This window comes from Rhinatrema bivittatum, chromosome 1, assembly GCF_901001135.1.
Source record: "Rhinatrema bivittatum chromosome 1, aRhiBiv1.1, whole genome shotgun sequence".
NCBI classification, from domain to species: domain Eukaryota; kingdom Metazoa; phylum Chordata; class Amphibia; order Gymnophiona; family Rhinatrematidae; genus Rhinatrema; species Rhinatrema bivittatum.
In genome coordinates this window covers 790442490-790458885 of record NC_042615.1, presented here as the reverse complement: position 1 = coordinate 790458885, position 16396 = coordinate 790442490, and the positions used below count along the sequence as shown (strand labels likewise).

The window sequence follows — 16396 nt, the reverse complement described above, 5'->3', positions numbered from 1 at the left end:
CTTGTGGTAAAAGGAGAAATCTAGTGAGAGACCAAGCAGTGAAATGTGTGTAGAAAGTGGGCGGGGATGATCCAGCCAGGCGAGAAAGGGGAAGGAGCCTTGTGTGCAAAGGCCTTTAGTTAACAGAAGCCACAGGCCCAAGTGAGGAGAAGGAAATGGGGGGTAGAAACTGGTGGTGGAGAGGGATGGAGACTCCTCCATCCTCCTGGCCTCTGCCCTCGTCCCATTGCCAAGCCTCAGTGCCAAATCAATTAGCACAATGCTCTGTACTAAAGAGAAGCAGGTGTACTCACCTCCTTCATGTCTGCAGGCTCTGAGCTCTTGACGTTAGTCATGCTGCTCGTTTCATCAGTCTGACAGCTCTGGCTCCAGGGTTAGGCATCACTCTTGAGAAATGCTTTCATCAGGCCATGCAAAAAAGGACAAAGATGTCTGGTAGTCACTTTGCAGATTTCACATAAAGTGATGCACGCATCTGCAAATGTTCCCCGGACTGCAATCGGTGTGAATGTGAGTGAAGTTTGCAGTTATGCACGGTGCACTTCACTGAATCCTTGTGAAAAATGGAGAGTTGCTTTTCCATTTCTCTATTTCTGTTTGTATTTATAGATCATCGTCCTCTTCAGAGAAGGATACCCAAGGCAGTTTTATATCCCATTGCTGTTTGATATAAAGGGGGGGCCTCCAAACTACAGCCTGAGGACCAGACATGGTTCACTGAGCTAAGTTTGCGGGTCTGCCATAGTTTTTCTTAGTGCAGACAGACCCTCCCCGAGAAAGGGGCCGATGCAATAAAGTCACATAGAAAGCGGACTCTGAACAGTCAGCACCCGCTCTCTTAACGCTCCCCAGGTGCCATGCAATATTTAAATTTGGGGGTCGCATTAGCAAGGCGGCGTCGGTTTCCGACTGTCAATTTTTTTTTTTTTACTTTTGTTTCTTTTATTTTTCATCCTACTTAATATCATAACGATTAGATTCACTCTGCATTGGACGCGCGTTGAATATGCACTAATCCCCTTATTGCATTAGGGGATTGATTAGCGCCCATTCTACCCGCATCCAGCTGCCAGTTAACAGTGTGCTCGGCTGAGCGCACCGTATTGCATCGGCCTCAAAGGGTTAGGGATTTTTTTTAATGCAATGCTGTGGTGGAAAGTCTGAAAAAGGCCATTGGCGAGGAGGCCAGGCCCACCTAGCAAGAGAAGAGGTGGCCAATCCATGCTGCTCAAAGAAACAATTGGGGGTGAGTAAGGGAGGGAATGAGAGAGGAGAGGGAAGGGAAGGGAAAGGAAGTGAATGTAAAGAGTAAGAGGGGAGGGGTGAATAGGAGGGATGGAGTGAAAAGAGGGGAGTGAATGGGAGGGGTGAGAGTGAAGTGAAAGGAAGGGAGGGGAAAAAGAGAAGGGGAAAGGGAGGGGAAGAGGTGCATGAGAAGGGAGAGGAAGGGAGTGAATGAGAGAAATGAATGAAGGGAGTGAGAAGGAGGGGAAGGGAGGGAATGCAAAGTGAAGAAAAGGGAAAAGAGGGAGTGGGAAGGGAGGGGGGAAGCAGTGAAAGTGACAGGAGGAGAGTGAATAAGTGCACCACATATACACACACACATGTACGGGTAACCCCATCATCCTGGGAAATGGTAGATAGAACAGGTTAGTGAGTGGGGGGAGGAGCCATTCAAATTCAGCCCCTCCCTCTGAGGGGCCTGGGAATGGCCGTCCCCCTGAGAGGCTTTATAACCGCTCTCTCCTGAGAGTCTGAAGGTAGTGCCTTATTGGTTTTGGAGCATGAGGGGGTGGTAGGTTCTTACCTTTTGTTGTACTTTTCACACCCAGTTGGAGAAAACAGGCTAACCCAGCCTGGGAATCCTGGCCAGGGTCGGGAGGGTGGTCCTGACGGTCTGCTCCCTAGCTGCTTCGGATACCCCTCTGGGTTGTTTTTTGAGATTCTGAGATTTTTTGTGGTAGGAGCCTCTCTGGACACCTGGGCCCGGGGAACCCTGTGTCTGGGATGCCCAGGGATAGGGAAGGCAGCACAAAACAAGACGGTAATCGGTCTAGGATAGCCACGGAAGTGAAACAACAAAAACAAGACCGATGCCTTGGAAAAGAATTTATTCTAATAGAACGGAACACGCCCGACTCTGGCCAAAGGTTCGCTCTACGGCTGCATCAGGGGCTCTTATCTTATTCTCCTGTTACTAAAAATCCATAAATGTTCCTTTGTAGATTACCGAATTTAGCATTTCTCTTATGTCCCCTCCACCTTTCACCAGTCTCTACTACCACTCTGCTTTCAACCAGATGGTCCTTGGAAGAGCATGCAGCCGGAGGCTGTGACGTTTTGGATCAGAGAATCTCCTCTGCAACTTCAGAAGGATAACTTTGAGTGGAATAAACTCAAGTTGTGTGGGAGCTTGAAAGCAGGGTGGTGAAAGGTGGAGGGGACATAAGAGAAATGCTAAATTCGGTAATTTTCAAAGGAACATTTATGGATTTTTAGTAACAGGAGAATAAGAAAAGAGCCCCTGATGCAGCCGTAGAGCGAACCTTTGGCCAGAGTCGGGCATGTTCCGTTCTATTAGAATAAATTCTTTTCCAAGTTATCGGTCTTGTTTTTTGTTTTGGTTTTTTTTTCACTTCCAGGGATAGGGAAGACCTGCCCTCAGAGGTGGCGACCTGTTGTGAGGAGAACCCCGGTATTATATTTGGTTAAGGGAGAAGGACATTAAGTTCAGACATCCAGACAAGGAGGAAGATTTTTTTTTTTCGCTGCCCCTTCCTTCCTGCATTGGAGCAGGGTAAGAAACCTCCATCCAGGGTCCCTCCCATAAGAGGAGGGGCTGAGTCTGTATAATTCTAAGGAAATGGAGGAACTGCTAATGCTAACCGTGAGTACAAGGACCGTAAAGATCCTGGAGGACACCTATCCAGAGTCCTCAGCCCCTGGGTAAGGACAGGATTTTTGGCCACCGTGGAAGGGCCTTTCCTGACCAGCTTAAAGGTTACCCTGTGCCCACCGGGACCTCCACTTTACCTAATCCAGGTGAGGGGCCAGGGTCCCTTGCCTGTTGAAAGATTCCTGCACAGATAGAGCTGAACAACCAAGGAGAGAAAAGACTGCAGTACTGGAAACATATTTATTCTGGCATTTGTAACTAAGTTATCAGTAAAGATTTTAATTTTGGACACTAACTCAGTGCATGCAGCACTCACAGAAAAGAGAGAGAGATTAGTCCTCTCCCGGGGATAACCAGAAGGATGCCGGCCACCCCTGCACTGGGCCCTGAAAGGATTCGCACCCTGGAGAAGCAGCAGAGAAGACCTAGTCAGGGTTCCAGCCCCCAAGAACTTACACATACGTTTATGGCCCCACCCGTGCAGGATAAGTACGCTGGGGTGGGGTTACACTTGCATCTCAGAGGGGGTAGATGGGGTGAAGATGAAAACAGGGAGCAGGGTTCTCAGGGGTGTGGCAGGCTTGCCAACTTCCAAGAATTGTAATTCAATTTTTACTGTCATGCCACCTTCTGCCACGCCTGTGGGAAGCCTGTCTTCTCCGGTTCCCAGAATCTGACATCGTCCAATGGGCCAGGCATGCTCTCCCTCCTCCCCCCCTCCCCCCACTTAGAAAACCTTCCTGGTGATTTGCAATTTCCTATGTGACCCTTCCATTGAAAAGTTTGGGGAATCACTTGGACGTAACAGTACAGCGAAAATAATCATTTTAGAATCCCAAATTCAGACTGGGGAAAGCAACAGGGCCAGGTCACACAATAAACCGCCCCCCCCCCCCCCCTCCCAGATTTAATTCCCCCACAGCTCCCCTTTTCCAGGCCCTGAACGAAAATGCATAATACAGCACCACAGGGAGCCGCCCAAATCCTGTGCCCCGATTTAAACCCAATCTCTCCCAGCCCCTGCAGGGCAACAGCGACTGCTCGGTGATTAATGGCTCAATATTTCTTTATCACTCTGACTGTAATACTGTTCCGTCATTTCTGTTGCTATGTTTTTGTTTTTGTTTTTTTTCATACTCTGCATAATTAAAACCCAGAGCCGTGCTGTAGACGCACTGCTCAGAGCCTCGCGTGGCAGGTTTTGTGCCCTTTCAGGCTGCCGATGTGTTGTACAGGCGTACAGTGGTGATGTAAGCCATGTTTAATGCTTGCGTTGTAATCCGGTTCTCATTATGGTGGGCTTATAGTTTTTCGATCTTTACCTCTGCAAAGTCACACTTGTGTAGAATTAAAAAGAGATGACGCCCGAATAAGCTTCGGGAATCCACCTACGCTGCCGTCAAAGCACCGTTTCCCACCTCCCTTTCCTTGCCCTTCATTATGTCATCATGAGGTCCATATTCAAAAGCATTTGGCCGGCTAACTCAGAGGTTAGCCAGCTAAATGAATATTTGGGCACATAGCTGACTGAATCCTAGCCGGTTAAGATTAACCGGCTAGAATTTAGCCAGCTAAATTAGGGACGTTCCTGGGGCGTAACAGGGAGAAGCTGAGCTAGCTGGTTAAGTTAGGCAGCTAACTCCAATATTCATAGTTAACCGGATGGCTTAGCCAGCTAAGCCTGTTCGGGCCAAAGAGCTGCCCTAATGTTAGGTGGCTATAGGTAGTCAGCTAATTTTAAGATAGCCGGCAATATACCTCCAAAGTTAGCCGGAGAAGTTTATAAAGCTGTGTCAGCAGCATGAGTACAACAGATTAGGAAACCATTACTTAAATACATTTTTTTTAAAACAACCCTTCTTGAAATGTTTGCACATTTAATAATCTCACAGGGCTGCATTTTCAAAAGCATTTATGGACATCCAGTGGGGATCTACGTGCAGAAGGGAGCTTTTGAAAGTTGCACTGAGGTTGCAGGTGTCACAGTGCGCACAGAAGTGATCCCACTCGTACTTTTACACGCACAGCAAAAAGGGGTCTTCTGGGGAGCAGTGGGAGCAGAGTGGCAGTAGGGGACATCAATTTTCAAAAATGCTTGTGTGCATTGGCACCCTGGATTGTGCACACGCCGTTGATTTTCAAACGCAGACCCTAGGCACCTAAGTCTGCTTTGAAAATTCAGGCTAAAGTTTGCTGAAAATGACCTTCCTGGAAGGAGTTGATGTCATGGTGTTTTCTACCTGAGGCAATATTTTCTTGGGGCTCTGGAAATATGAAATCCGTCCATGGCATGCCACGCCCCCTCCCTCACCCATCTCTCAAAGGCTGCAAGGTCCACATATGTTGGGCATTGTGATGTGAACAGGTCTGAGGCACTCGCTCGTGCAGGAGCGCAGGAAAAAAACAGAGCTGCACCCTGAAGTCTGCTCCTCACGGAAGATGCTCAGTGACAGCGATGGCAGTTGGCTCCTGGCAAAGCAAGATTAGAAATGGACAGCTGTCTGCCGCTGATATCCTGCACGAGCAACGCAGCTGCGTTTGGTTGTTCCAGTTCTGATAACTGTAATATATGCTAAATGCTTACAGGGCTCTGCTCTCCTCATTTAAACGCAGAGAGCACTAAAAGCTCAGAAGGAAAAACAAATTGTTCAAAAAAAAAAAAAGCCTTTGCATAGGAGTTGTCAGTTTCCACTTCTTGAGCCCTGGTTACATTTTCAACTGCTCACCCAAGGAGAATTTACTTTTTAACATCGTGGGAGGATGATAACTTGTTTAATTCTTTCAGTGCATGCCCTCAGGGCTGGCAGAGTACATGAAGTCAGTGCCTCTCTCCAGGGGCTTGGCAGCTGATAGCTGAAGGAAAGAAGCAGGCAAGCAGCTTACGGCAACCCTGGAAGGTCACTTTGGAAAACAGAAAGCAGAGCCTGCATGAAACTCCCTGCAGATTTGCAAAAGGTCAGCCCTGGTAGGGAGCTCACAAGCATGTCCGGCTGGTAAAGTCGCAGTGTGCTTATGGGCAGCCTCTGGACCTGTCCTCTGCTGCGAACTACCATTGCAGGGGGCGGCCAACTCAGGTCCTCAAGAGGCACAAGCAGGCCAGGTTTTCAGGCCTGCTTGTGCCTCTTGACACAGAAGATAAAATTGTATTACCACGGAGACTCCGTATGCACAAATCTATCTCATGCATATTCATTGTGGGTGTCCTGAAAACTCGCTTGGCTGCGGGGACCCCCCGCGACAGATTTGGGAAGCTCTGGTCTATAATGCAGCAACATGGGCGGTGGGACGGGCCAGTTTAGGAAAGAAATGCAGTGGGATTTACCCAGGTAAGCCTGCTGCTGAACCTACTTGCCTAAAGTTACCTGCATAAACCTGTCCACGTAACTTGAAGGCAGCTTCCTATCAGACGATACTCACCGAGGTAAGTTTGGCCGGGTAGCACTCAATAGATCTCCTTGCTGAACTAAAGCCACTCCCGAGAGCATCAACGTCCTCCACCTTTCTACCCGGTTAAATTTTCCTCTGGTAAAGAGTAACCCATGTGAAATCTAGATGGGGAGGGGTGATTTTTAATTAAAGGTTTTTGTTGAGGTAACTGAAAAGTTACCCGGAAAAAACATCTTTGAATGTGGTCCTCCAGATTTCAAAGTGAACTTATGCCCTTTGGTCCACTTTGAACATTAATTTCCCCAAATCCACTCATATGCGCTTGCATCTTCTGTTCAGGCCTGCTTGAATTTTCCAACAGATGCAAGTAAGTGCGAACCCTTCCCCCCCTGACTCAGGCCCCAGGAAAGCCTGCGGTCAGTCCGAGGGCACAAAGCACACACGAGGAAGTTTCTCTGCCTAATAGGTGGGCAGTTTTTTTAAAAGTCCATTTCTGCAGGCAAAAAAATTGGTTTTACCCCCCAGAAAGGCTTTTGAAAATTATCCTCTCAGAGGGCAATTTTATAAACTGTGTGTGTGCTGAGGTAAAGTTTGCACCTACCTTTAAAATGCAGATTTTAGTGCAAATTTTCAAATTGACCTTCCACACTAGCCAGGGCTCAACTTTACACACATATTTTTTTTGTAAATAGAAAGATATATGTGTGTAAGTCCCAACGCTGCCCCCTCCCCCCGGGAACACCTGCCTCCAGTTCACATAAAAGTGCTCGTGAAACCAAGGTAGGCGCACACTTTTATACTCCCTGGGCCCCGATCAGTTTTAGAACAGCTGTTTCCTTGCATAGAAAAACATGTTTCGTGCATGCAAATGGGATGGAAAATGAGTCCCTTTATGTACAGAAAGGGCTTTCAGAACCAACAGGCAGCTGAAGCTTAGACAATAGCCACAAGAGGCCACTGCAGCTGCACCTACGAACAAGGAAAGACAGGGCCTGTCCTTCAGAACTGCTGGCAGTCTGTGGCCACCTCACGGGTATTCCCTGCAGCTTTCTAATCGGCAGCTGAAAGTGCAGCCTGCCGTGGCTGAGTGCGAATGTTTGTGGGTTGCTGCCCACTGACAGCAGTTTTAGAGAGTCAACAATAATGCTAGGAGTTTGACATCGAATCTGAGTCGGTTCTGCTGACCCCTAGCACGTTTTCACAAAGAACTGCCACCAACTCAGCCATCGCTGATAAGCCAACTGGCTTCCACTCTTTTTCAACTGGAAGGCGCTTCAAAGTATTTCAGAACCTTTTCTAAAATGAAAATATTACTGACACTGGATATTTACATAGTTATATTCCTTTTGCCTTCCACTACTGACTTGATTACAGGACAAGTCCTGCTGTCAGTTAAGGACAGATAAGTGGAGAAAAAAAATATTCATTGGCTGTAATGAAATAGTTATAAGTGATGCTTTGTAAATAAAGGTTGCCTACCTTCTGGCTTACTAAAATGTATTATTGCAATCATTTTTCAGGTGCATGTATCTTCCTGAAAGGTTCTGAATGTGTGTTTCCCTGGAGCACAGCCTAGTTTGCTGCCAGCGAAGGGCCATGCACTTACATTTTTCGTTTTGTTTTGCTTTTTTAGGTTTCTTGTGTGTTTTCGTTTTGTTTCGTTTCATTTATTTGAAATGAAATAAGCAAGATGAATGAAAAAAAAGAAAAAGCAAATTGGGACTTCCTTCTGCCAAAAACAAAAACCAAACAGTGACTCAAAAATAAAAAAAAATCCAAGGAGCCCCTGCTCCTGTCCCCACTCCTACCCCAGTTGCCTCTTACTACATTGTTGATCTTTAAATTTTGTATTTTATTTATTTATTCTTTTAAACCAATCAACAGATACCAGATCTGGCCAGAGCAGTTTACAAATCTAAAATAAAATAAAATAAAATAAAATAAATTACAGACATTTAAAAAAAATACAGTACAAGACAGTAAAATAATAAATAGCTCCCATCACAAAAACTTAAAAAATTCAAGGCACACTAGGCCTGCCCCATCCCAATATTGATCTTTGAAGTCCAAATGGGGCAGGAGAAATCCCTGGTACCTCCTTCCCCACCAGATTGGTGTTTCAAAATAGTGTTGAGTCCAGCACCCTTTGGTTGCTCGGTCATATTGTTGTATTTCCATACAACAAAAGAGGACCCACCTCAGGGCCAGTGGCACCATTTTAAAATACCAACTCATTGGGCCAGGAGCAATCATAGGCCCTGAGATGGCCACAAGGTGTCATTCTTAAGCCCCAGTCTACCCAGTTCAGGGATTGAACCTAGGACTGTCTTCATGGCAGTATATAGCACTTGCCAGCATGTTGGCTTAGGAGGCTTGTATGGAGATCTCATGTTCAGCTGTGTCCCTTTGAAAATCAGTTTCCAGTCCCTACTTATGGTACTATAAGCTCTGCAGGGGAAAATTGCAATCCCATGGTACTATAAGCTCTGCAGGGGAAAATTGCAATCCCATTTTCTTTAAGTTACCTAAACTGGTGGTGCTCAAACCAGTTCTCACAACCACCCCCTAAATTCTGCGAGCCAGTAGGATTTTCAGGATATTGCTAGTGAATGACATATATTTGCATATGTCACCCCTCTTCTACTGTGTGCTATGAAGGTAGGGGGGTCACAAGTAGTCAGTGGTTCTCCAGCTCCAGAAAAATAACCTGATCTCCACAAACTCAGTCCTCCCAGTTCTTGTTCTACCAGGATGAAGACATCTGGGCAGGGTCTACAGTCTCTACTATTCTCTCTTACAATGCCATTGAAAAGTCCCAATTATCCTCTCCACTGGTAAATGGATCTTTCAGGTTGACTGCCCCCAAATTTGTATACATTGTAGGGCATGCATGCCAACATATCTCATGCATAGTCATTAGGGAAATTCTAAAACCAAACTGGCTGGGTGGGGCCAGAGGACTTGTTTGAGCAACACTGATCTGAACACAGCTATCTCAATACCCTTAGGATAAAATTTAACTTGTATTTCATTTTACTGTTAGAGGTTGTCAGTCAAAAGAGATGAGTAAGCCAAATATTTGAATAGATAAACCAAGCAAGAGCCAAGCCAAAAAAATCTAGCCTGGCTCTAAGAGCCAAGTCAAATTAATGAGCACAGAAAAATAGCAAGTAATCCAAGCTAAAATTAAAATAAATCCTTTTCCATCTTTTTATGTCTCTTTTGTGATTTATGTCTTCTTGTTTCTTCTTTCTTTGGTCCTTCTTCTGCTTTCAAACATTGCATGATTTTGTGGCTTTCCTATAATTTCTTCAGCTTCTTTTTTTGTTGGACTTTCCACTATTTATATACCTCTCTATCAGGCCGATACAGTAAAAGTCGCGGGAGAGCGGGCGAACTTTCTGTGCGCACGATTCTGTATTCAAATGAGGGCCTGTGGCAAAAAGAGGCACTAGGGACACTAGCACGTCCCTAGCGCTTCATTTTGGACAGGAGCGGCGGCTGTCAGCGGGTTTGACAGCCGACGTTCAATTTTGCCAGCATCAGTTCTCAAACCCGCTGACAGCCACGGGTTCGGAAACCAGACACCAGCAAAATTGAGCGTCCGGTTTTCAAGCCGCGGGCCGATTTCAATTTTTTTTTTTTAACTTTTTTTAACTTTCGGGACCTCCGACTTAATATCGCTAGGGAATACCTAATAGGGCCATCAACATGCATTTGCATGTTGCGTGCGCTATTAGGTTCGGGGGGGGGGGGGGGGTTGGACGTGCGTTTTTTGACGCACTATTACCCCTTACTGAATAAGGGGTAAAGCTAGCGCGTTTTTGACACGCTATAAGAACATAAGAAAATGACATACTGGGTCAGACCAAGGGTCCATCAAGCCCAGCATCCTGTTTCCAACAGTGGCCAATCCAGGCCATAAGAACCTGGCAAGTACCCAAAAACTAAGAAGATCCCATGCTATCATTGCTAATGACAGTGGCTATTCTCTAGGTGAACTTAATAGCAGGTAATGGACTTCTCCTCCAAGAACTTATCCAATCCTTTTTTAAACACAGCTATACTAACTGCACTAACCACATCCTCTGGCAACAAATTCCAGAGTTTAATTGTGCGTTGAGTAAAAAAGAACTTTCTCCGATTAGTTTTAAATGTGCTACTTGCTAACTTCATGGAGTGCCCCCTAGTCTTTCTACTATCCGAAAGAGTAAATAACTGATTCACATCTACCCGTTCTAGACCTCTCATGATTTTAAATACCTCTATCATATCCTCCCTCAGCCGTCTCTTCTCCAAGCTGAACAGCCTTAACCTCTTTAGTCTTTCCTCATAAAGCTAGCGCATCGAAAACGCGTGTACTGTATTGGCCTGTATGCCGGCAGCCTGTTTCTTCAGCTTTCTCCCTCCCTCAAGCCTTTCATGTCTCTCTCCCTCTGCTCTTTTTTCAACCTGTTCTCTCACCACCTTCTCTCTTTCCCCCAGTTCCCTTTCCCTCCCCTTTCACCTCCTTCCTTTTCTCTTCTCATCCCACTCTCTGTCTTATCTTCTCCCCCTCATGTTCCTTCATTCCCTGTATCTCTTCCTCCCTCATGCTTCCTTCTTTCTCCCCTTGTATTTCATTCCTTTTCCTTTCTCCCTCATGCTTTCTTCTTTCCCTGTATCTCTTCCTCCCTCATGCTTCCTTCATTCCCTGTATCTCTTCCTCCCTCATGCTTCCTTCTTTCTTCCCTTGTATTTCATTCCTTTTCCTTTCTCCCTCATGCTTTCTTCTTTCCCTGTATCTCTTCCTCCCTCATGCTTCCTTCTTTCTCCCCTTGTATTTCATTCCTTTTCCTTTCTCCCTCATGCTTTCTTCTTTCCCTGTATCTCTTTCTCCCTCACGCATCCTTTTTTCCCTGTATCTCTTCCTCCCTCATGCTTCCTTTTTTCCCTGTATCTCTTTCTCCCTCACGCTTCCTTCTTTCTCCCCTTGTATTTCATTCCTTTTCCTCTTTCTCCCTCATGCCACTTTCTTCTCTTTTCCTTCTTTGTCACTTGCCTCACCTTTCTCCCTTCATGCTTCATCTGTCCTCATGCCACTACTTTCTCTCTTCTCTTTCCCCTGCTTCCTTCCATCTGCTTTCTTACCCGGTTCTATCTCCTCCCTCTCCTTACGACCTTCTCTCTCCTATTTCCTTCCCTGTTTGCTCTCCCCTTTTATTCCTTCTTCCCCTCTCCTCCCAGTCATGTCTATCTTCCTTAACGCCCCCCTCCCAACTTCTTCCCCTCGCTTTTCCCTCCCCTGTGTTCCCTCTCCTTCTCTGAATGCTATTTAATTTCCTCCCAGACCGGACCAGCCTCACTGCCTAAACTGAAACAGTGTTGGACTGCTCTCTCCATGTAGCGCAACCTACTCAGCTGAGCAGTGTAGCATTAGCTGTCACTGGGGAGCAGCAGGGAAGGAGGTGAGTAGTGGGGCAGCAGCAGGAAGAGTGAGATGGGTAGGAGGTGGCAGGAGGGGAATGCAGAGTAACCCTGGCTCAGCTTGTTCTTGGCTTGTCAACCATATGGATAACAAGATGAGCCAGAGGCAAGAGCTGGACTCAAGTCAAACCCAGGCCTTTTAAGACTTGCCAAACACTATCAGTCAATAGAACAGGATTCTAACATATGGAGGGTGCAAGCAAAATCACATCATAGACATTCCGAAGAATTCAGTGGCATAGGCAGGTATAGACAATGTCAACCTGAAATTAGAGACCATCTAGGTTTGCAGTGGTATTCCAAACTACTATGAAATGTAGAATAAAAGTGGCTCACATGGTATCATCTTTTCAAGGAACGTAATTAGTATTGTCTGTACCCCCTTTTCCCTGCTCCCTTAAACTAACTGAAGAGCACTGCAGGTTTTCAAGGCTGCTAGCAGGCTTTCGTATTTCAGTGAGCTATGATGCACCCTGCTAAAAACATCACCAGGTTCTGTATAAATCTGTGGGTGAGTCTTTTTACAATAAGGAAGTTTCCTGTTACCAAAGCAGAAATCTGCAACATTTCAACAGTCTGCACTGTATCTTAAGGATGGGCAATCTGCAAAACATGGCATGATTTATGACTGTTCAGAAGATAATTCCAATGATATTATATTACAGCTCATAGCTCTTCTTTTGCTTGTACACAAACATTATTTTTTTTAAAACTATTACAGAAGTCATTTCAAAACTTTTAGGGATTGACTGAAAGCAATATTTTTCCCCTAAAAGCAATAATTGCATTTCCTTTAATAAAAAGAAAAAGCTTGGGGATTTTTCAGTTTAAATACAGGTATTTTTTTATTTTTATTTTAGGAGAAAGTGCTAGATCATTGAGAAAAAGACAAATCTAATACTTGGAGTATAGAATTTTGCTAAGGGCTAGAAACGGCGAGCATAAATGGAATTCAAAAGACTGCATTAGCAGTGTATATAAACTTTTGCTCCGACATATCTGAGTTAATTATTTATAGCCAGATAAAAGATAAACTGTCATGTGTTAAGTGATCCAGAGTTTTTATTATTTTGTTAAAATATTCCATTTCATTAATTTTCCAAAGGAAAATGCAACTGTCAAGGTATTTTTGCATGACTTATGACCAGCACTTACTATGAACCTACCAGCCTCCTAACTCTAGCTGAGATGGAGCCCTTAGTATCATTTACTTACATGTGCATGCCATGCTGCTCTTGCAAAAAAAAAAGTGGACATTTCCTACTGATTTGCATATTTTTACACTTTACCATAATTGAGGTCAAAAGAAGGATGAATGGACGTACTTTGAACAACATTTGTGACACTTCCAATAGTCCACTTATGGCAGACATTTTCTTTGATGGCTACAAACACTCTGAATCTGAGTTTCAACACCCTGGCTGGCCAGTGCAGTCCCAAGACATGCATCCAAGCGTGCCTCTGTTGGATAAGCTGGAGAAACAGGTATGCATCTCTCTAATGCAGCCTTCCTGTTCCATGCATGCCCCTAAAGCAGTCCTCATGACCACTACATTCGAGGCTAAAATTAAGATTTTTCCTTGCTCAAAAATGATCAAGCATCTGTGCACTTGCTCTTTTTTCATTATTGCTTCCTATAGACTTCAAGTCTGAACACGACCACACTAACTTGATCAAGGAATAAAACACATAAGGGATCAATTTAACCTAAAAAAAAGCAAAAATAAACATGGAAATAAAGTGACCCACCCACAGTTAAAGTCCCAAGAAGGAGAGGGGGTAAAAATGAAACTGTCTGCCAAGCTAATGAAGAAATGCGCTTTAATTAATCAAACCAGAAGGTTCCAATGAATCAAGTTCCAAAAGAAAACCAGACAGTATTTGAAAGTAAAATTTTAAAAAATAAATAGAGCCCTCAATCAGGAGGCTCTGGTTTTACTCTCTGAAACGCTACTATTAGCTACGTGTGTCCAAACCAGCACGCAGCTAATAGCCAGCCACGGAGCTGGTGTTAAGTTTTGAGGAGCCCCAAAAGTAGTACTAAAAAGCAGAAAATACTGCTGAAAAAAAAATGTTTTTTTAATGCCTTGATGGCGGTCAGGTCACGATAGGAAAACAGACACTCAGTTTACGAGCATCCATTTTCCTAACCCATGGTACATTTGGCAGAAATGGACCAAAACATTTTGCAAAGTGCTTGCAAGTCAGTTTATTTACGTAGTTTTGAAAGCAGGACATCTCTTACCCAAGGGATGGAGGAAAAAATCCACACGATGTATGGGAAAACAGTGTTAGTAAATCGGACCAAATTTCAGAGCTGGATGAAAATTCTACAGTACATTTTTCTGCAAGATTTTGTTTTCATGATTTTGTTCAGAGGAAATTTTTTTTTTTTTTTCCTTTTTTGAAGTTGCAGGAAGCTCCATCCATGTGGGCACCCCAAGCAAACTGGCTGGCAGGCTGTTTGGCCCTGCTTTGGCCTGAAATTAAAATCGGTGACCGGTTTTGTTTCGGCTCAGTCACTATATTGCATCTATTTATTTATTTTCAGTCCTGCCCCTGGGATCCTCCCAGTCAATGGAAACACAAAGGGCCTTATTCAGTAACGATTGTTTTTTTTCGTAGGCACAGATCGGGTCCTTTCTGAATGAGGCCGAAAATGTTTTAAACAGTACAGAAATGAGCCAAAGCATGTCACAATAAACTGGACCATTCAGCATTAGGCTTAGACAAGCTAGAAAACATGTCAAATTTTGTAACCGTGTTTGTGACAATGAAGAGCATGCTTAATATAATAAGCACTTATCGTTAGACAAAGCAATCCAGTCATAATCTGCAGCATTAAAAGGTCAGAAATTTAGTATTTGTGCTTTATAAATGGCATAAGCATTGCGTAAATAAACGAGATCACTTTTCTGGCAGCCCAGACAGGCAGGGAAAAAACCCCCCAAACTCATAAATGTTTAGAGCCCTCGGTCCCAGAAATGTATTTTCTCTCCTTCCTCTTACTCCCTCACCCCAAATAGGCCATCCTGGGGAAAATCAATTGTATTTCTACTGTAGAGAATTGAGAAATATGGCCATGCTTCAGAACATCTACTCCCAATGGGTAGAGTTGGGTTTATTTTTTTATCTGTCCATGGTGCCTTCAATAAACCACCTAAACTTGCTGTTCTCAAACGTAGATTGTAAGGTGTCGAAAGCAGGGACAGAACATTCTGCAAGAAACCTAGCATCTTATCAGCAGGACCCTGACAAGGGGAATGTAAATTATGCCTAAACAAGGCCCGGTGAACAATTGCTCCGCATTCCAATCCTATAATAGGGAGGGACTGCTAAAACTGAGTGAAAGCAAAGCACTGACCCCAGGTATCGCCATTAGATGCTCATCTAAGTAAGCTGAAGTTAGCAAGAAACCCCTCTTGTCAACTAGATGACCTGACTTAAATGATTCATTTCAAATTGAAAAAAAAATATGCTATTAAATGCAGCTAATGAAGTATTTGTCCGAGAGCTCAAAAATAGCTGTGGCACCTATCCACTGTATTACAAATAATCCTATACTTAAAACTTTTGTTATGAAGCATATGTGCACTTTGTACTATTTATAGTGCTTTTATTTCAATTGCATGGACATACTTTCTGTTTTATAATTATTCATTGTAACTATTATTATGCAGGTTTTCAGTATTATTTGAATTTCTTAATGAGTTTTGACTGGTCATCTCTCTAGCATACCTTTCAGACAGAACAAGTGCCTTAAATGTTAATCCCCAAATTAAATTCCTTTTTAAACATCCTATTAATAGTAGCACTGAAGCTTGCAGTGTGAGGGAGTCTGAAGTCATGTGACGATATCCTCACCTGGATCCGCCAAATGAATGATCCGAACATGCCAATTATATACAAATATGAAATATTAATGTATCCACAGTATCTTTATCATTTTAGTCACACTACTGTTTGGAGTATTGTGTGTAGGGTCAGCAGGCCCATGGTAACATTACCATCTCCTCCTAATTTGTATATTGGGAAGCATAATTCCTGAGTCATGTGAAAGGCCAAATATCTGGAGATATTCTGCCCGCAACATTTTTTTTTCTAATGCTAAAAAGCAATATTTGGTCCAGCCCAGGGGATACTTCCTTGGAGATTTCCTCCTATATAGAATTGTTTACAAACCTCTGGATTTTGCATGGTAGAGGGCAAGTTATTAAAATGAATGCAAACATTTTCCTATGGTAATAATGCTGAATAATCTCATTTATTAATCATTTTGTTGTTTGCTTGGGATTCAATAATTTTACCAAGTAGAATTTTAGTTTGGTTATCTCTTGTTTATCTTACAATGTCACCTGATTATAGTGTCAAACTATTAGTAATGGGTTTACCTTTTGCTGTTTCTTGATTAACGTCACATGATCCCAACCTTGACCACTCATATATCTTGGAAATTTTGCAGGTCACTCATCTTCCATTTCTTGTGCCACTGCATATTGGCTTAAATCTTATTTTATGATCCCATAATCTGTAATTAACGACTTAACAATATACTCAGTGCATGTTCCTATTAATATGTTGGCTTCCATTATACAAAATTTTGACACATATTTTGCAGTTACTATTTGAAAATATGAATGAATAGTA

At 43.7% G+C, this 16396-nt stretch overlaps 1 protein-coding gene across 5 annotated transcripts in view; it reads left to right on the top strand.

The window, feature by feature from the left end:
* The window catches only part of SLC14A1 (solute carrier family 14 member 1 (Kidd blood group)), a 60694-nt gene that overhangs the window by 19505 nt on the left and 24793 nt on the right, over nucleotides 1–16396 (top strand). For 2 of the 5 annotated variants that reach the window (XM_029580912.1, XM_029580934.1), the window contains exon 2: nucleotides 13049–13234. The exons of 2 other annotated variants lie outside the window; for them this stretch is intronic. In XM_029580912.1, coding sequence (XP_029436772.1) covers nucleotides 13061–13234 — 174 coding nt within the window. In that variant the 5' untranslated portion in view covers nucleotides 13049–13060. The remainder of the gene's footprint in view (nucleotides 1–13048; nucleotides 13235–16396) is intronic. One more of the 5 variants, XM_029580920.1, reaches the window with a different exon arrangement.